At 36.4% G+C, this 21,952-nt stretch overlaps 1 protein-coding gene and 1 non-coding gene across 3 annotated transcripts; one reads left to right on the forward strand and one right to left on the reverse strand.

The window, feature by feature from the left end:
- Positions 1-4,354: 4,354 nt before the first annotated feature.
- On the reverse strand, positions 4,355-4,462 carry LOC148563887 (small nucleolar RNA R71). Its single transcript, XR_015885235.1, has one exon. It is a non-coding gene; the product is annotated as a small nucleolar RNA R71 (small nucleolar RNA).
- A 10,289-nt stretch (positions 4,463-14,751) lies between these two features.
- Positions 14,752-21,611, forward strand: LOC107643534 (uncharacterized). 2 transcript variants are annotated; one of them, XM_088488337.1, is made up of 11 exons: positions 14,752-15,140; positions 16,337-16,538; positions 16,661-16,770; positions 17,380-17,498; positions 17,607-17,704; positions 18,979-19,066; positions 19,150-19,284; positions 19,402-19,516; positions 20,460-20,593; positions 21,121-21,220; positions 21,347-21,611. In XM_088488337.1, exons 2-10 carry the CDS (start codon positions 16,477-16,479, stop codon positions 21,169-21,171), a joined length of 912 nt encoding a protein of 303 aa, XP_088344463.1. In that variant the 5' UTR covers positions 14,752-15,140; positions 16,337-16,476; the 3' UTR covers positions 21,172-21,220; positions 21,347-21,611. The 2 variants fall into 2 exon arrangements, with proteins under 2 accessions (XP_088344463.1, XP_088344462.1); XM_088488336.1 differs by having other exon boundaries at positions 14,765-15,140; positions 21,121-21,611.
- The last annotated feature ends 341 nt before the right edge of the window (positions 21,612-21,952 follow it).

The following is a 21,952-nucleotide window of genomic DNA, read 5'->3' on the forward strand; positions in this document are numbered from 1 at the left end:
ATTGGCGAAAAAAAAAGAAAAATAATAATAAAGAAAAAGAAAAAGCAAGCAGAAAAAGTCAATAGCCTTTAAAACCAAAAGGAAAGGGTAATAAAAAGTATCCAAGGCTTTGAGCATCAGTGGATAGGAGGGCCCAAAAGGAATAAAATCCTGGCCTAAGCGGCTGAACCAAGCTGTCCCTAACCATGTGCTTGTGGCGTGAAGGTGTCAAGTTAAAAGCTTGAGACTGAGCTGTTAAAGTCGTGATCCAAAGCAAAAAAAAGAGTGTGCTTAAGAACCCTGGACAACTTTAATTGGGGACTCCAGCAAAGCTGAGTCACAATCTGAAAAGGTTCACCCAGTTATGTGTCTGTGGCATTTATGTATCCGGTGGTAATACTGAAAAACAAAGTGCTTAGGGCCACAGCCAAGACTCATAAAGTAGCTGTGTTCAAGAATCAACATACTGAACTAGGAGAATCAATAACACTATCTGAATTCTGAGTTCCTATAGATGCCAATCATTCTGAACTTCAAGGGATAAAGTGAGATGCTAAAATTGTTCAGAGGCAAAAAGCTACTAGTCCCGCTCATCTAATTGAAGCTAAGTTTCATTGATATTTTGGGATTTATAGTATATTCTCTTCTTTTTATCCTACTTGATTTTCAGTTGCTTGGGGACAAGCAACAATTTAAGTTTGGTGTTGTGATGAGCGGATAATTTATACGCTTTTTGGCATTGTTTTTACATAGTTTTCAATATGATTTAGTTAGTTTTTAATATATTTTTATTAGTTTTTAAATAAAAATCACATTTCTTGACTTTACTATGAGTTTGTGTGTTTTTCTGTGTTTTCAGGTAATTTCTGGCTGAAATTGAGGGACTTCAGCAAAAATCTTATTCAGAGGCTGAAGAAGGACTGCATATGTTGTTGGATTCTGACCTCCCTGCACTCGAAGTAGATTTTCTGGAGCTACAGAAACCCAATTGGTGCGCTCTCAACTGCGTTGGAAAGTAGACATCCAGGGCTTTTCAGAAATATATAATAATCCATACTTTGCCCGAGTTTAGATGACGCAAACTGGTGTTTAACACCAGCTTCCTGCCCTATTCTGGCGTTAAACGCCAGAAACAAGTTGCAAAGCAGAGTTAAACGCCAAAAACAAGTTACAAACTAGTGTTTAACTCCAAGGAAGACCTCTACACGTGAAAGCTTCAATACTCAGCCTAAGCACACACCAAGTGGGCCTGGAAGTAGATTTCTGCATCAATTACTTAATTCTGTAACCCTAGTAACTAGTTTAGTATAAATAGAACTTTTTACTATTGTACTAGGGGTCTTTTTCCCTATTTTCGAATTCATATGCCATTTGGGGAGGCTGGCCATTCGGCCATACCTAGACCTTGTTCTTATGTATTTTCAACGGTGGAGTTTCTACACACCATAGATTAAAGTGTGGAGCTCTGCTGTTCCTCGAGTATTAATGCAAAGTACTATTGTTCTTCTATTCAATTCATGCTTATTCTTATTCTAAGATATTCATTCACACACAAGAACATGATGAATGTGATGATTATGTGACACTCATCACCATTCTCACTTATGAACGCGTGATTGACAACCACTTTCATTCTACATGAAAACAAGCTAGAGTGTGTATCTCTTGGATTCCTGGTCCACGACACATGGTTGCCTCTCCTGACAACAGAGCCTTCCATTCTGTGAGATCAGGGTCTTCGTGGTATAAGCTAGAATCAATTGGCAGCATTCTTGAGATCTGGAAAGTCTAAACCTTGTCTGTGGTATTCCGAGTAAGATCTGGGATGGGATGACTGTGACGAGCTTCAAACTCGCGACTGTAGGGCATAGTGACAGACGCAAAAGGATAGTAAATCCTATTCCTACATGATCGAGAACCAACAATTGATTAGCCATGCGGGAAACCGTAGAGGACCATTTTCACTGAGAGGACGGGAAGTAGCCATTGACAACGGTGACACCCAACATACAGCTTGCCATAGAAAGGAGTATGAAGGATTAGATGAAGGCAGTAAGAAAGCAGAGATTCAGAAGGAACAACGCATCTCTATACGCTTATCTGAAATTCTTATCAATGAATTACATAAGTATCTCTATCTTTATTTTACGTTTTATTTATCTTTTAATTATTAAAACTCTATAACCATTTGAATCCGCCTGACTGAGATTTACAAGGTGACCATAGCTTGCTTCAAGCCGACAATCTCCGTGGGATCGACCCTTACTCACGTAAGGTTTATTACTTGGACGACCCAGTGCACTTGCTGGTTAGTTGTGCGAAGTTGTGAAGAAGAGTGATATTACAATTGTGCGTACCAAGTTGTTGGTGCCATTGAGATCACAATTTCGTTCACCAAGTTTTTGGCGCCGTTGCCGGGGATTGTTCGAGTTTGGACAACTGACGGTTCATCTTGTTGCTCAGATTAGGTAATTTTATTTTATTTTTAAGTTTTTTATTTCTTATTTTCGAAAAATACAAAAAAATTTAATAAAATCATAAAAACCAAAAATTTGATGTTTCTTGTTTGAGTCTAGTGTCAATTTTTAAGTTTGGTGTCAATTGCATATTTTTTATTTTCATAAAAAATTTTCTAAAACTCATGCATAATGTTCTTCATGATCTTCAAGTTGTTCTTGATGATCTTCTTTGTTTGATCTTTGCATTTTCATATTTTGTGTCTTTTCTTGTTTTTCATATGCATTTTCAATTTGTTAGTGTGTAAACATTAAAAATTTTTAGGTTTGGCGTCTTGCATGTTTTTCTTTTCTTGAAAATTTTTCAAAATAAGTTCTTGATGTTCATCATGATCTTAACATTCATAGTGTTCTTGCATGCATTAGTTGTTTTGATTCATGATCTTTATCTTTTGCTTCAAATTGGTGTTTTTCTCTCTCCTCATTAAAAATTCAAAAATAATAAAAAAATATCTTTCCCTTTTTTCTCTCATATTTTCGAAAATTTGGTTTGACTTAGTCAAAAAGTTTTTAAAATTTAATTGTTTCTTATGAGTCAAGTCAAATTTTCAATTCAAAAATTCTATCTTTTTCAAAAATCAAATCTTTTTCATTTTTTCATTCATATTTTCGAAAATTTCAAGTTGATTTTCAAAAATCTTTTTCTTATTTTGTTTCATAATTTCAAAATCTTTACTAACAATTAATGTGATTGATTCAAAAATTTTAAAGATTGTTACATGCCTATTAAGAAAGGTTCAATCTTTAAATTTTAGAATCATATCTTTTAGTTTCTTGTTAGTCAAGTAATCAATTTCAATTTTCAAAATCAAATCTTTTTAATTTTCAATTCAAATCTTTTTCAAAATAATTTTCAATCATATCTTTTTCAATTCCAATCATATCTTTTTCAAAATCAATTTCAAAATCTTTTCTAACTTCTCACCCTTTCAAATTTGATTTTCAAATCTTTTTCAATTAACTACTTGACTTTTTGGTTTATTTTTAAAAGTTTTCTATTTCAATCATATCTTTTTCAAAACCACCTAACTAACTTTTTTCTCACCAATTTTTGAAAACCCTTCCCCTCTTTTTCAAAATTCCTTTTTAATTAACTAATTGTTTTAAATTTTAATTTAATTTAATTTTTTTTTTAATTTTTGAATTCTAACTAATAATTAAAATAAAAACAAAAATATTTTCCTTTTATTTTAATTTAAATTTCAAATTCTTCATCTTCTCACTCCTTCCTCTATTCTTCTCTTCTTCTACTCACATAAAGGAATCTCTATACTGTGACATAGAGGATTCCTCTTCTTTTCTGTTTTCTTCTTTTTCATATGAGCAAAAGCAAGGATAAGAACATTCTTGTTGAAGCTGATCCAGAACCTGAAAGGACTCTAAAGAGGAAGCTAAGACAAGCTAAAGTACAACACTCTGGAGAGGACCTGACAGAAATTTTCGAAAAAGAAGGTGACATGGCCGAACCTAATAACAATGGTGGAGATGCAAGGAAGATGCTTGGTGACTTTATTGCACCCTCTTCCAACTTCTATGGAAGAAGCATATCAATTCCTGCAATTGGAGCAAACAACTTTGAGCTTAAGCCTCAATTAGTTTCTCTAATGCAGCAGAATTGCAAGTTCCATGGACTTCCAATGGAAGATCCTCATAAGTTTTTAGCTGAATTCTTGCAAATCTGTGACACTGTCAAGACCAATGGAGTTAATCCCGAGGTCTACAGGCTTATGCTTTTCCCTTTTGCTGTAAGAGACAAAGCTAGAACATGGTTGGATTCACAACCTAAGGATAGCCTGAACTCTTGGGATAAGCTGGTCAGTGCTTTTCTGGCCAAATTCTTTCCACCTCAAAAGATGAGAAAGCTTAGAGTAGAAATCCAAACCTTTAGACAGAAGGAAGGAGAGTCCCTCTATGAAGCCTGGGAAAGATATAAGCAACTGATCAAAAGGTGTCCTACTGACATGCTTCCAGAATGGAGCATCATATGTATATTCTATGATGGTCTGTCTGAGTTGTCAAAAATGTCATTGGACCATTCTGCAGGAGGATCTCTTCACGTGAAAACCCTGCAGAAGCTCAGGAACTCATTGAAATGGTTGCAAATAACCAGTTCATGTACACCTCTGAGAGGAGTCCTGTGAACAATGGGACGCCTCAGAAGAAGGAAATTCTTGAAATTGATACCCTGAATGCCATATTGGCTCAGAACAAAATATTGACTCAGCAAGTCAATATGATTTCTCAGAGTTTGAATGGATTGCAAGCTGCATCCAACAGTACTAAAGAAGCATCTTCTGAAGAAGAAGCTTATGATCCTGAGAACCCTGCAATAGCAGAGGTGAATTACATGGGAGAACCCTATGGAAACACCTATAATCCTTCATGGAGAAATCATCCAAATTTCTCATGGAAGGACCAACAAAAGCCTCAACAAGGCTTCAATAATAATGGTGGAAGAAATAGGTTTAGCAATAGCAAGCCTTTTCCATCATCTTCTCAGCAACAGACAGAGAATTCTGAACAGAGCCATTCTGGCCTGGCAACCATAGTCTCTGATCTATCCAAGACCACACTAAGTTTCATGAATGAAATTAGGTCCTCCATTAGAAATTGGGAGGCACGGGTGGGTCAGCTGAGTAAGAAGATTACTAAAACTCCTCCCAGTACTCTCCCAAGCAATACAGAAGAAAATTCCAAAAGAGAGTGCAAGGCCATAACCTTACTTGGTGTGACCGAATACCCAGAGGAGGAGGAGGACGTGAATCCTAGTGAGGAAGACCTCATGGGACGTCCTCTGGACAAAAAGGAGTTTCCATTTGAGGAACCAAAGGAATCTGAGGCTCATACAGAGACCATAAAGATCCCATTGAACTTCCTTCTGCCATTCATGAGCTCTGATAAATATTCTTCCTCTGAAGAAGATGAAGATACCATTGAAGAGCATGTTGCTAAATATCTAGGAGCAATCATGAAGCTGAATGCCAAGTTATTTGGTACTGAGACTTGGGAGGATAAACCTCCGTTGTTAACCAATGAATTGAATGCATTAATGAGGCAGACATTACCTCAGAAGAAACCGGATCCTGGAAAATTCTTCATACCTTGTACCATAGGCACCATGACCTTTGAGAAGGCTCTGTGTGACCTGGGGTCAGGGATAAACCTCATGCCACTCTCTGTAATGGAGAAACTAGGAATCTTTGAGGTACAAGCTGCAAGAATCTCACTAGAGATGGCAGATAAATCCATGAAATAGGCTTATAGACTAGTAGAGGACGTGCTAGTGAAGGTTGAAAGCCTTTACATCCCTGCTGATTTCATAATCCTAGACACTGGGAAGGATGAGGATGAATCCATCATCCTTGGCAGACCCTTCCTGGCCACAGCAAAAGCAGTGATTGATATTGACAGAGGAGAGTTAGTCCTTCAGTTGAATGAGGACTACCTTGTATTCAGAACTCAAGGTTCTCCTTCTGTAACCATGGAGAGGAAGCATGAAAAGCTTCTCTCAGTACAGAGTCAAACAAAACCCCCACATTCAAACTCTAAGTTTGGTGTTGGGAGGCCACAACCAAACTCTAAGTTTGGTGTTGAGAGGCCCTAACATTGCTTTGATTTTCTGTGAGGCACCATGAGAGCTCACTGTCAAGCTATTGACATTAAAGAAGTGCTTGTTGGGAGGCAACCCAATGTTATTTAATTATATCTATTTATTTTCAATTGCTATTCTATGTTTTCTTTAGGTTGATGATCATGTGAAGTCACAAAAATAACTGAAAAATAAAAAATAAAATGAAAAACAGCATTGAAAACAGCTCACCTTGGAGGAAGAGCTTACTGGCGTTTAAATGCCAGTAAGAAGCATCAAACTGGCGTTTAACGCCAGAAAGAAGCATCAAGCTGGCGTTAAACGCCAGAAACAAGCACCAGACAGGCGTTTAACGCCAGAACAGAGCATGGAATTGGCGTTTAACGCCAAGAATGGGAGAAAAGCTGGCGTTAAACGCCAGAAACAAGCAGCAAGCTGGCGTTTAACGCTAGACATGCATTCTAAGGGCGTTTTGCACGCTTAAATGGAGCAGGGATGCTAAGTCCTTGACCCCTCTAGATCTATGGACCCCACAGGATCCCCACCTACCCCACCTCTTCTTCTCTCCTTTTCACACCTTTTCATAACACTCTTCCCCAAATACCCCTCACCAATCACCTCCATTCCTCTTCCCCAAATACCCTTAACCACTCACATCCATCCACTCCTCCCCATAAACCCCACCTACCTCCAAAATTCAAATTATTTTCCCTCCCAAACCCAACCCTAATGGCCGAAACATACCATTCTCCCCACCCCTATATAAATCCCTCAACACTATTCCATTTTCACACATTACAACCACCACTTCTCCCCCTTGGCCGAATACACCTTCTCCCTCCATCTTCTCAATTTTCTTCTTCTTCTACTACTTTCTTTCTTCTTTTTCTTGAGGACGAGCAAATATTCTAAGTTTGGTGTGGTAAAAGCATTGCTTTTTGTTTTTTCATAACCATTTATGGCACCTAAAGCCAGAGAAACCTCTAGAAAGAGGAAAAGGAAGGCAAAAGCTTCCACCTCTGAGTCATGGGAGATGGAGAGATTCATCTCAAAGGTCCATCAAGACCACTTCTATGAAGTTGTGGCCAAGTCATCTGTACCCTATGCAATTCAGCTGGAATTATCATAGAGGGAGACATCCTCATTGAAGAGGACAAACCCATCACTAAAAAGAGGATGGAGCAAACAAGAGAGCCCACTCATGGACCTCAACAAGAGCATGAGGAAATTCGTCATCATGAAATCCCTGAGATGCCTCAAGGGATGCACTTTCCTCCACAAAACTATTGGGAGCAAATTAACACCTCCCTAGGAGAATTAAGTTCCAACATGGGACAACTAAGGGTGGAGCACCAAGAGCATTCCAACCTCCTCCATGAAATTAGAGAAGATCCAAGAGTTATGAGGGAGGAGCAACAAAGCCAAGGAAGAGACATAGAGGAGCTCAAGAACACCATTGGTTCTTCAAGAGGAAGAAGACGCCACCCTCACTAAGGTGGACCCGTTCCTTAATCTCCTTGTTCTTATTTTTCTGTTTTTCATTTACTATGCTCTATGTTTATTTGTGTTTATGTCTTTATTACATGATCATTAGTATTTAAGTGTCTATGTCTTAAAGCTATGAATGTCCTATGAATCCATCACCTTTCTTAAATGAAAAATATTTTAATTACAAAAGAACAAGAAGTACATGAATTTCGAATTCATCCTTGAAATTATTTTAATTATTTTGATATGGTGACAATACTTTTTATTTTCTGAATGAATGCTTGAACAGTGCATATGTCTTTTGAATTTGTTGTTTATGAATGTTAAAATTGTTGGCTCTTGAAGAATAATGAAAAAGGAGAAATGTTATTTGATAATCTGAAAAATCATATAATTGATTCTTGAAGCAAGAAAAAGCAGTGAAGACCAAAGCTTGCAGAAAAAAAAAAAGAAAAAGAAAGAAAAAATTGGCGAAAAAAAAAGAAAAACAATAATAAAGAAAAAGAAAAAGCAAGCAGAAAAAGTCAATAGCCCTTAAAACCAAAAGGCAATGGTAATAAAAAGGATCCAAGGCTTTGAGCATCAGTGGATAGGAGGGCCCAAAAGGAATAAAATCCTGGCCTAAGCGGCTGAACCAAGCTGTCCCTAACCATGTGCTTGTGGCGTGAAGGTGTCAAGTTAAAAGCTTGAGACTGAGCGGTTAAAGTCGTGATCCAAAGCAAAAAAAAAAGTGTGCTTAAGAACCCTGAACACCTCTAATTGGGGACTCTAGCAAAGCTGAGTCACAATCTAAAAAGGTTCACCCAGTTATGTGTCTGTGGCATTTATGTATTCGGTGGCAATACTGGAAAACAAAGTGCTTAGGGCGACGGCCAAGACTCATAAAGTAGCTGTGTTCAAAAATCAACATACTGAACTAGGAGAATCAATAACACTATCTGAATTCTGAGTTCCTATAGATGCCAATCATTCTGAACTTCAAGGGATAAAGTGAGATGCCAAAACTGTTCAGAGGCAAAAAGCTACTAGTCCCGCTCATCTAATTGAAGCTAAGTTTCATTGATATTTTGGGATTTATAGTATATTCTCTTCTTTTTATCCTACTTATTTTTCAGTTGCTTGGGGACAAGCAACAATTTAAGTTTGATGCTGTGATGAGCGGATAATTTATAAGCTTTTTGGCATTGTTTTTACATAGTTTTCAATATGATTTAGTTAGTTTTTAATATATTTTTATTATTTTTTAAATAAAAATCACATTTCTTAACTTTACTATGAGTTTGTGTGTTTTTCTGTGATTTCAGGTAATTTCTGGCTGAAATTGAGGGACTTGAGCAAAAATCTGATTCAGAGGCTGAAGAAGGACTGCAGATGCTGTTGGATTCTGACCTCCCTGCACTCGAAGTATATTTTCTGGAGCTACATGAACCCAATTGGCGCGCTCTTAACTGCGTTGGAAAGTAGACATCCAGAGCTTTCCAGAAATATATAATAGTCCATACTTTGCCTGAGTTTAGACGACGCAAACTGGCATTTAACGCCAGCTTCCTGCCCTATTCTGGCGTTAAACGCCAGAAACAAGTTGCAAAGCAGAGTTAAACGCCAAAAACAAGTTACAAACTGGCGTTTAACTCCAAGGAAGACCTCTACACATGAAAGCTTTAATGCTCAGCCCAAGCACACACCAAGTGGGTCCGGAAGTGGATTTTTGCATCAATTACTTAATTCTGTAACCCTAGTAACTAGTTTAGTATAAATAGAACTTTTTACTATTGTACTAGGGGTCTTTTTCCCTATTTTCGAATTCATATGCCATTTGGGGAGGCTGGCCATTTGGCCATGCCGAGACCTTGTTCTTATGTATTTTCAACGGTGGAGTTTCTACACACCATAGATTAAGGTGTGGAGCTCTGCTGTTCCTCGAGTATTAATGCAAAGTACTATTGTTCTTCTATTCAATTCATGCTTATTCTTATTCTAAGATATTCATTCTCACACAAGAACATGATGAATGTGATGATTATGTGACACTCATCACTATTCTCACTTATGAACGTGTGATTGACAACCACTTCCGTTCTACATGAAAACAAGCTAGAGTGTGTATCTCTTGGATTCCTGGTCTACGACGCATGGTTGCCTCTCCTGACAACAGAGCCTTCCATTCTGTGAGATCAGAGTCTTCGTGGTATAAGCTAGAATCAATTGGCAGCATTCTTGAGATCCGAAAAGTCTAAACCTTGTCTGTGGTATTCCGAGTAGGATCTGGGATGGGATGACTGTGATGAGCTTCAAACTCGCGACTGTAGGGTGTAGTGACAGATGCAAAAGGATAGTAAATCCTATTCCTACACGATCGAGAACCAACAGCTGATTAGCCATGCGGGAAACCGTAGAGGACCATTTTCACTGAGAGGACGGGAAGTAGCCATTGACAACAGTGACACCCAACATACAGCTTGCCATAGAAAGAAGTATGAAGGATTGGATGAAGGCAGTAGGAAAGCAGAGATTCAGAAGGAACAACGCATCTCCATACGCTTATCTGAAATTCTTACCAATGAATTACATAAGTATCTCTATCTTTATTTTACGTTTTATTTATCTTTTAATTATTAAAACTCTATAACCATTTGAATCCGCCTGATTGAGATTTATAAGGTGACCATAGCTTGCTTCAAGCCGACAATCTCCGTGAGATCGACCCTTACTCATGTAAGGTTTATTACTTGGACGACCCAGTGCACTTGCTAGTTAGTTGTGCCTAGTTGTGAAGAAGAGTGATATTACAATTGTGCGTACCATGTTGTTGGCGCCATTGAGATCACAATTTCGTGCACCAGTAACCTTCCCATCATAGTCATTATTCGGTCCACGTATATATGACTGCAGAACTTGTTTATTAAGAATGGTCGAGAAGCATTTGCTTAACTTAGTCAGGGTAATATGTTTTCACAGTACCTAACAAAAAAATTTAGAAAAATATGTCGAAGATCAAAAGCATCTGCAGGAAGCATCAAGCTAATGGCCTGTGGGGCCTCCTGTGGAGCATCGTATGGTAACACATGTAACAGGTGAGCGTCACACTGTGACATGAAATGACTGTGGCACATTCGGCACCATCGGGTAAAATAGGCTCGCGAAGGGCGTAGGTCTGTCGTGGGTAACACTATCACCTATCGCAGAGGCTCGAAACGGTCTCTCCATGAAGAGTACCACAATGCAAGCTCAGTTGGCCACCATTTATTCTCTAAACTGAAGGTCAAGGTAAGTAGCCCGTCAATATTTACCGGTGCCTCAGATATATGCTGTTCACTTTAAACTGTTGAACAACTCAATCTGGGTGATGGAACTCAATGAAATAAAAACAAACCAAAGCCACCACTGCAGTATATGTTAGCCTTTCTTTGTTGCTATGCACCTGCTGAGGAATGATATCATGCAAAGGTTGTATGTTATAAGGTGTCCACCGGAACTACAAAAAATATGCACATATAAATTAGTTGTGAGTATAAATAAATAGAATTTACTAAGTACTTTATATGTAAACCTAAATACCCTATCATAAGGGACCAAGTCAAATTGCTACCTTTAGTGCAATAGTTTCTGACCCATGTCATCTCTATGCAACTACAAAAAATGTATTGTAAATATAAAGACATACCTCACAGCCAATGAAAAATCTACCACGTCCCTACCTTCAAGGCACCAATCTAGGAATCTGTGGTAAATTCAAGAAAGCATAAGTAGGATGCATCCAGCCAAATCACCCATCTCTGAATTGATAGCCATGCACAAAGAATGGTAGGTCCAAGCGAGCATAGTAGAACTCCACAAGTACTACTTGCATCTCTCGAAATTAGCAATCAATGGGATCCATCTAACATATATGGTGATGCTAGATTTTTCTGTCATTAGTAGCCCGCTGATCAATCTGAGTATGTAACAACACACATACTGTTGGAGTACATCTGGTTTAGCATTAGCAGACATTTGTCTTAGGCGATCCTTTAACCACATCATCTTAATGGTGAAAGACTCGCGTGACAATGCTTCAAGTGCCTCTGCAACCATCTCTTATATCTCACGACTATAATAAGTCTGAAAATCACGACTGCAACCACCTATCAGCTCCCTATGTGTCTACAAGCCAAGGTGATAAGTAACATCTTGAAGGATGATGGTACACTCACCCGATGGCATGTGAAATGAATGGGTCTCTGGATGCCATCGCACGACAAAGACTGACAGGAGCGAGTTGTCGAAGTGAAAATCTCTAACTCGAGCTACATGGACGAAACTAGTCTCCTCCAAATAAGACAACAATGCATCAGACGGTCCTTCCACTCCCGAGTCCATATTTCTCCTCAGAAATAGAACCCGTCGACTCTATGTAATTTCGACATCAAGCTCAATTTAAATCACCACTAAAAATAATACATATTATCTAAAGTACCTCTAAAACTCTGTCAACCATAAATCACCATTCATTTCAATCATAATAAACTACAACAATTAGCCTAAATCCAAAGATTTCTACGTCAAATTTTAACCAATACTACTAATAACATCTATTATGTAAAATATCTCTAAAAATTTATTACTCATAAATAAACGTTTATCTCATTTCATAATAATTACATGTAGACTAAATCCAAAGATTTCTACATTAAATTTAAAAGTCTCCCTCATTTATATATTTATAAATGAGGAGTGCTACACATACAAGTCATTTTTGTTTACAAGTCTTACAAGTTGGACCTAACACGCGCGTTATTGAACCATCTTCGTTTCCTTTTTTACGAAAAAGAAGAAGAAGAGACATAGAGAAAGAAGAAGAAGAAGAGGCACAAAAAAAACGTGAAAACGGCGTGAATATAAATGACTTGTATGATTTGTATGGAAAAGCGTTCTCTCTTTGCCTTCGATCTCCTTCTGTTTTTTTTTTTATTTTCATGGTTTCTGAAATCAAGCTTTGAAATTGTTTTGAAGATGATGGAATTTCAAAAATACACCCGAACGATTACAAAAATACACCCAAACGATTACAGAAATACATCTAAATGATTACAAAAATACACTCAAACAGTTACAGAAATAAACCAAACGATTACAGAAATACACCCAAAGGATTTAAGAAATACACCCAAAGGATTTAAGAAATACACCCAATATAGGGGGAGATAGTATATTTCTTCTTGAAATCTTTTAATGTTTTGCTGGTTAAGGATTAGGCACATGACAGAGACAATCTAGAAAAAAATCTAGAAAAACAGTAAAACAGTACCTTGAATAATGTTTCTTCGTTTTTTCTGGTGATTTTGATGAAGGAGAAAGAGAAAACGAAAAGAGGAGAAGAAATTTCAATAAAAAAAGAGGGAGGAAGAGGTGGTGTTGATGACGAAGATAACGAGAGAGAAAAATTACGAAAAAGAAGAAAAAGAGACACGGAGAAAGAGGAAGAGGAAGAGGAAGAGGAAGCAAGGAGAAAGAAGAAGAAAAAGAGGCACAAAAAAAACGTGAAACGGCATGAATATAAATGACTTGTATGACTTGTATTGAAAATCACTTGTATGTGGAGAATTACTCTTTATAAATATATATTTTCTAATATATTAAAATTATCCTAAACTTATAACTACTAACTGACCAACTAACAACTATAATATAATAAACAAAAAATTAATTTAAATTCTAACCTGATAATCAAGTTTTTTCACTAAAATAAAATAAAAAATTATTATTTCCCCAAACACCATTTTTAAACTTTAATTCTCCAAATACGATTTTTTTTTTTGCATTTGGGCAAGTTCGCCGCATCTCGGGCGAACTCTATAAAAATTAGCAAGTTTGCCTTACCCCGGTGAACTTTATAAATTTTATTTCACTTCAAGAGTACACAAGAGTATACAGGAATAAGTCGTATTTTATTTTTGAGAAATAGTTATTTTTTTAATTTATAAATAAAAATTTCTTGTTAAATATGGTATTCCAGTGTACCTGTGTATTTTTGAAGACGATGATCATGGTTGCCATTGTTAAATATAGCTTTTTTTTTAATTTATAATTAAAAAATCCTTGAAGAATCCATGCTTGTTGTCTATGTATTTTTGTATATTCCTATATACTGTTTGGAGATATATATACTATTTTTAGAGACAATGATATGGATTAAAAACGTGGATTTTGAAAATTTTGAATGAAATTTGCTGGGGTAAGGTATAGAGTTCCCTGGGGTGCGGTGAACTTACTCTAAAAAGATAAAAGTGTATTAAGCAAATTAAAGTTAAAAAATGGGGTTTGAGAAAATAATAATTTTTTTTATTTTATTTCAGAAAAAACCCTGATAATCAATATGGCCCGCAATATGTTTGCCTTCATTCAAATAGTTAATGTTGTTACTCCGAATCAGGAACTTTTTAATTTTAATGTGGAGAGAGAGTTGGTGTATAGCAGAATTATGAAGGTATATGCATGGTGTTTTACCAGGGTATAAGGATTGTGCAAGACAAATCGGACCGTCCGATTGGAGGTACTGAAAACTCTGGGTCTGATTTGTGTATTGGCAGAAAACCTTGGGTCCGATTTGTGTACTGACAGAAAACCCTGAGTCCGATTTGTGTATCCACTCTCTCCAATGAAATCGGATGGTCCGATTTCTCCCCACTAAAACAAAAAATTGAACGCCGTCACAATCGTGTATATCTCCCCAATACTCTATAACTCAGCATAATTCACATATTAACCTCATATAAAAAAAATTAGCCGCCGAATCATTGTGACAAAAGCGTTTTTCCTCGTGTTTGCTTTTTTTTTTCTATTTCTTTCTCTCTCTTTTTGTCTCAATTCTAACAAGTTTTAAACTAAACAAATGATTTGAATATAATGCGCAATTGCTTTTGTTTTATAGTGTGGTTTCTCTTATTTCGCAGACAATATTTGTGTAATTGCTTTGTTTTTCTGTTGTGTAAATTTTGACAGTGAAATAGTCTCGGTTTACAAAATTATTAGTGAATGTTTAAATGGCTAAAGTTTTTTTATAACATTTAAAAGCAGTGTTATCAGAATTGGACCGACTCGTCCGATCGGACCGGAAACCCGGTGAACCGACTGGGTTAAAACTCGAACCGGTTCGTTGCATTTTTTTTTTTTGCCCCTTTCCCCAACGAAACTACGTCGTTTTGGCTTTCTGAAGGGAAAAAAGTGAAACCTAAAAGCTACCCTCTCCCTCTTCGAGCAGCAGCAGCCCCCATCCCCCTACCTCTCTCTCAATCTCACTCAAGAAGGAGAGCCTCTGACTCTCACACTCCCAAAAAAGCACCGCCCACCGCCACCGCCACCGCCACCGCCACCGCCACCGCCACCGCCGGGCTACTCTGCTTCGTCTCGTGACTCTCGCGTCGGCCCCTGTGCATCTCCTTCCTGGCTCGTCGCCTCCTCTGCGTGACAGCGTCTCGCGTCGTCGTCGTCGTCGTCATCGTCGCGCCCTCGTCCGGCGTGGCTCACCGTCGCTGCTGCCTTCCCCTTTCCAGACTCTGCTTCGCCGTCCTTGGTCTACCTCTTCTCAGGTATATTTTTTAATTTTATTTATTTATTCAGTTATTAACTTATTGCCTCATTGGGCTATAATTTGATTAACTGAAGAACTGATTAATGATGTTGATTAACTGAATCTGTCGATTCTGTAAGGGTTTTACAATGTATGATAAGAAACGTTGAGATGAGAACTAACCAGACCTGTAACTTATCAAACCAATTTCTAACCAATTTCTACTTATCAACCTTACTTTTCTTGTTTTGGAGTCAAGCTATTCTGCTGTGTACTAACAGATTCTTTATTGTTGTTGATTGTATTTGGTTGATTGTAATTTTGTTGATTCAGGCAGATTATTCAACAGTGTAATATATTGTTGTTTTATATTATTGTTGTTCTAGATGGTTTCATCAAATACACCATCAGAAACACCATCCTCCCAAATTTTGTTGGCAGATCATTCAAATTTTATTGATACATTGTAATATATGTAGGTTTAGTGGTTGATTGATGCTTTTGTTTTTCTGATTATTAGTGTTTAGGGTTGATTTGTTGCTGATTGATGCAATTTTTAAAATTTACATTTACAACGCAGAAGTGACTACAGATATTATCTAATTCATTTATATTTACATTTACCTAAACCCTAAACTCTAATATTACAGTCGAGTCTGTAGATGTTTTTATATCATTCTTTTTAATATTGTGCCTGTTAGCTTGTTGAATAGACGAGGATGAGTCGTGATAGCCAAAATGAAATAGTGCACATAAGAAAGTGTATTATTTAATCCTTGGAACTTAGGGTTTGGAAATCAGATGAATGGGAGGTTCAAGGGTTCAAGTGATTTCTTGCCAATGAGATGATTATTAAGAACCATCTAGGTAATTGTTTTCGTGCTGTGTCCAACACTGCAAAATTTAGAATTGAAGGCTTGAAGGGATTTATGCAGATTCAGGAAAGAGAAATATAGGTATTAAGGAAAACAATCTGAGCGATATGTAGGCAAGTAAGCAATTATTCGGGATAAAATTTAAACTAAATGGATTGAAAAAGATGACAGGTTATCTGAGGTTGCTTGGGTCTACACCTTAGAATTTCTTATGGTTAATTGGCATCAGGTTATGGATTTTAATTTTCATTTTTATTATCCTGATGATAATACCTTTGCGTGTTGCAAGTTTGTGTATTTGTATGGAAATATTTGAGTTTATCAAATGACGTCGTTCCAGGGAAGCACAACTGCACAAGTTCCTTTCTTCTTCATAGCTCGCAGCCGCTGTTCCTGCAACTTCTTGTTTACACGCGCTGCCGTCAACTCCATTGCCAAACCACTGGAATCAAAAGTCCCCTTTAAAACCCCAATCCAAAGATGCAGCACGATGAGGTTATATGGCACGTTATCAGGCACAACCATTGTAGTTTCATGGCCAAGTAAAGAAACACTACCATTCTCTGCTTCAATTATTTTCATTACTCTCACGGTTCTTTCTCCTTGTTTTTGTCAAAAGTTCCAAATTTTCACAGTTTTTTGGTTTATTTTTCTTTTTGTGTAGAATTACGACGGGGAATTTTTGTAGAAACCCTTACAATGTTACTGGACTTTGCAATCGAAGCTCATGCCCCTTAGCTAACAGTCGCTATGCTACTATACGAGAGGAAAATGGTAACTTTGCTCATAAACCATATTTGCTTTTTATTAAGCTCTTCTTTTTTATTTGTTCTCTTGGATTTTTTAAATTTATTGTTTGGTGAGTTTTTTTTCTTGAAATTAGTGCATAGTGAACGATATTATGCTTGTGGGGTTTGTGATTGTCAAGCATATTCTAAGCTGATGTTAAACTTTGTTTCCTTTGGAAAGAATCACTATATTACTATAAGAAGATGGCATATTAAGACCATGCTTTACAGCGAGTTTGATATGATACCTTGATGTGGAACTTGTTTTCCATATTTCAATATAGTATAGGAGGTTAATTTTGATGCATTGAGAATGTAAAGGTTTTTTGCACAATGAATCCATCATATTAGTTTATTTTGCATGATTATTCAAGTAGTAGTGGGTGTGGGACTTGAACCATATTTTGTGATATAGTCATGTGATAGAATGATAGTATAAGTTTTGGACCGTTTGTGCATCAAAATTAAATTCATAGGGTAGGAGAAATTGATTCTGGTTGGTGCATAGTGTGTCAGTTATTAAATGGTGACCTTGCAATAAGTTGAGTTTGGTGCGAATATGTAGATAGTAATGGAATTATGTTGGGTACTGCAGGTGTGTTTTACCTTTACATGAAAACTATAGAAAGAGCTCATATGCCAAACAAGTTGTGGGAAAGAGTTAAGCTGCCAAGGAATTATGAAAAGGCACTTGAAGTCATTGACAAACATCTGGTACTGCAGATCCATGCGTGTTTTTGTTTGAAAATTTGAATATTCGATGTTTTTACTCGTACTTTTCAGAATTGGTTGTCTCACCTTTTTGCATTGACTCATTGATAGATGTATTGGCCTAAGCTTCTTATACACAAAACAAAGCAACGATTGACCAAAATGACCCAGATGCGGATACGCATGAGGAAACTTGCGTTGAAGACAAGGTATGAACTATGAAGTTGAATTGTTTGTTGTTTATTGTCTTTTAATGTGAAGGAATGCTTAATTTCTCCATAGTAAGGTCATCTCTTTGGTGCTCTAAATTGTTTATTAATTGATTTCTGCTTGTGGTTTGGAAGATATAGGGTCAGTTTGGATTGGCTTTTGAAAAAAGTACTTATTTTTTTCATCTTTTTTAAAAAGATCTTTTTTTAATAGACAAAAGCTATTTCACATTTGGATAGGTTTTTTTTTAAATTGTTTTCAAGTATTAAAAACGTCTTTTGCTTGTTTTTTTTTTAAAGCAAGGTATTAGAAAAAGCAAATAATTTTCTTTTTTTAATAAAAGTACTTCTTTAAAAAGATGTTAAAATTGAATAAAAGTACTTTTTAAACTCAAAAAAGCGAATCCAAACCAACACAAATTATGATTAGTCAAGATCTGTATGTGGGAGGAAAACATATAATTAGTTATGATTTATGAAGAAATGAAATTTTGTTGGAATGAATTTACCATTTAAATTCAATCTTGTGGACATATCAATTAAATCTGAGTGACGAAGATTGTCTACTAACAGTGAGTTTGGGTACGCATTATAGAATAATGAAATTGTATTTGATTCTGAGGCTTCATTTAGATCCAAGCTATCAATATAGTCTGATATATATGTTTAAGCAGACATAAAGTATGTGTGTGTTTTTTTGTTTTTAATTTAAAAAAAACTGTGTGGGGGTGTGTTTTTTTTTTTTTTTTTTTTTTTTGGGGGGGGGGTGTAGATGACATATCTCAAGCCCTCAGGGTTAGTGTATCACAGACCAAATTTATGGCATGTTTGATTTTTGTTTGAACTACTGGACATCATTGTGGAAACCAGATAAGCGAAATAGATGTTTGGCTGCTACCAACATGCTTAATTCTGTGTTACAATCTCATATAGTGTCTGGAGTCTACCCCACCTGTTTCCACCCCAGGAGAGGTTATGATAGGATAGGATATACAAGTTTGATAATCATTGAAGATGTGAGAAACTTGAAATATACTTGTGCATATATGCAGCTTGTGTCTTCCTTGGGCTAATATTGTTTGTGATTATAGGGATTCATCAGATTTTTCTAATTGATCTGTTTTCCTACAATTACAAAATTACATACATATAACAAATTTTCTTCTCCTTCATCAATTATTTATTTATTTTTTTGTGTGCTCTCGTTGAAAGTTAATTTCAGTTTCTCCATATTACTGATCTAATTTATCATGTTTATAATGGTTGTCTTAAAGGGAGAAAATAATGACAACTCCAAGGAAGGAGATAAAGAGAGAGGCTAGAAGACAAGAGAAGGCTGAAAAGGCAGCTTTGTTAGAAAAGGTTATAGTTAATACTAGTCTTTTCTGTACACATGAATTTTGTGTTGTATTTGGTTACCTCACCAGTGCTTATATTTTACTTAGTCTATTGAGAAAGAGCTACTGGAGCGCCTTCAAAAAGGAGTTTATCAACAAAGTGACATTTACAATTATCCTATTGAACAATACAATAAAGTTCTTGATATGGACAACCTTCAACCTGCTGAGGAAGAGGAGGAGGTATGCATCTGCATTTTCTATTGTCATATATGTTTCATGCAAAACTGTTTGAAATTTTACTTGAACAATATGTTGTCTTGTATTTAATTTCTTTTTTCGTTTTTGGTTATTAAACAGGAAGCAGAGATAGAGTATGTGGAAGGTTATGATGAACTTGAAGAGGAAGATGACATGGAGGATTTTGTTAATTTTAGAATTGATGATGCTGGTGATGATGACAATGATGAAAATGGTAAGGATTAGACAGTTCAGTTTAGAGAATAGATCTTAAAGCAATTTCAAAAAATATTCTTTAATGGAAAGAAATTTTTATTTTGCATTGTTCAAACCCAGTTGCATGGATTTTGGATATGATATGATTGTGTGATGGTTGCAACCTATTCACCTAGTGATTTCAGCAAAATATATTTCTCAATGTTTAATTGAGACCCGAAAACCAAGTCATATATAAATCCAATACCAATATGCAGAATTACAAGAGTGATAAGAAAGTTTAGGAAGTTGTAGAGAAGTATTTGTGGGGTTTTCTATGTTATATGTATAAAGTACGGTGAAGGGATAGTGGGATACAGAGAAGTAAAGATGTGAACTAACCGGAAGTAGAATTGGAGGATATATTCAGGAACAAAACTGAGCTATACGACATTTGAGGCATGAGCAATGTCATACCAACCTCCCTCATATAGTCACCAAATAGTCTCTCAGCTTGGAGTTGGTTATTTTGGCTGAGACCTTTGCCCATTTCTACTACTTGTGAATCTACAGCTGTGTTCCTCAGTATTTTGCTGGTTGTTTCTGTTATTGCCCTTTTGTATCACAACAGATTGATATTTTAGCGAGTCAAGTGATTCATTTCACCTGAGCTGGATAAACATCATAATCACACATATCAGAGAGTGGTATTTTCTCATCAAATATACTGTAATTTTGAGGCCATTTGTTGTACATTCCAACATATTTGTTGGCTTCTAGCAAATAAAATAAAATAAATGTCATATAAGTTACCATGATACAATACATTTCTTTTGTGACTAGTGTTTATTATTTTTCTTATATGTTGGAGGTGAAAAGTTGTGCATGTGGAGTTGGAGCTCTGTGGTTGAGTTTAGAAAAATGAAATGAACTAGGAAATGAACGCATTTGAAAATCAAAAGCATAACAGTTTTCTAATGCAGCTGGAAGCTCTGAAGATGAAGAGGCAGAAGCAGCTGCTCAGAGAAGGGTGAAACGGAAGAATAAGTTAGCTTCAATGAAATCTGAGAAGGATTCTGTTGATCTTAAATCAAAGAAGGCAAAGGTCCTTGTTGAGGTAAATATATATTGCTCCCTTCAATTGCTAAAATGATATCATTTCTCTTTTAAACGCTGGTTTTTGTTCTGATAAGAATTAATTTCTGTAAACGAAAACTTGTCCAGAAGTTAACCACTTCTTAATGGTGCTTTAGGGTATAGGGATTCCAAAATTAATAAATAGATGATGCCATAGACTAGATCTTTTATTGATCTGCCTGTATGTATATACTCAATGTTTGCAGAATGCATAATTTTCCTTAAGATTTTGGGATTGAAAAAAGAATTGAATGCTCCACTTAAGGAAACTATTTACAAAACCCAATTGCTTCAGCTTTCAGCTTTATGTTATTTGTACTTCCGTTATCCATGTACTAACAATGATTTGTGATTGGTCAAATCCTTACTCGTACAATCCTACTCGTGATTGATATATAAACTTCTGTGATTGATATATAAACTTCTGGTTATGTTTTGCTTATAACAAGAACATACCAATTGTGTTTCTTTGCAACCTGATATTACAACCATGATTTCTCATTTCAGGTTGAGCGTGATGATGCCGATGAAAGACAAAGGGAGGTATCAGTACGGTAGTTGCACTTGGTGACTCGGCACTGGTCATTCATAGGAGAGGAAAGGAGAGGTGCGATAGGAGAAACAAAATTTTGGTTCAGTTTTATTAGTTTGTTTTGTACCCAGACGAGAAGAAAGCGCAGAAATTCATTTTTCTTTTTTATTTTTAATTTTATTTCCAACTTTTGAAGGGCAGTGTTGTCAAATTTCATAACACGAGTCTAGGTTGGTTGGAAATTGGAATGGCATGGAGCTTCAGCATCTCAATCCAATGTTGGTCTCCGTTATATGACGGGGAGTAATGGTGTACTAGAATCTTGGATAACATGTAACGTGGTGTTTGACTGTTTGCTATATTTAGATCCCTTAATACTATGTACCAAAACAAAGCTGAGACTCCTTAAGGTAAGACATGTTATATTTTACTAATATGAATGAATACAAACTCTCTTGGAAAAGTATTTGATGGAGTTATCCATAATAGTTCCATTTGATGAAACTATCAAAAATATTTAAAAAAATGTCTCAATTCATTTATCTGTATTTATTAATAACAATATTTTTGAAAACCGCATATGGGCTCTACTACGTCCTTAACTCATGGAATCCCTCTGCCTCCGCAGACTCCTCCAACTTCCCTACTTGGGAGGGAGTTTGTGACGAGGTATCCAAAAACGTAACTGCCATCATCCTCGACCGCCTCTGCCTAGGCTGCGAGCTCAAGTTTCATACTCTTACTCTGCAATTTTAGCCTCTCTGGTAACCAACTCACCGGTCGCCTATCTGCCTCCTTCTACGCCCA

The sequence above is a fragment of the Arachis ipaensis genome, chromosome B5 (assembly GCF_059453495.1).
Source record: "Arachis ipaensis isolate K30076 ecotype BB chromosome B5, ASM5945349v1, whole genome shotgun sequence".
NCBI lineage: Eukaryota > Viridiplantae > Streptophyta > Magnoliopsida > Fabales > Fabaceae > Arachis > Arachis ipaensis.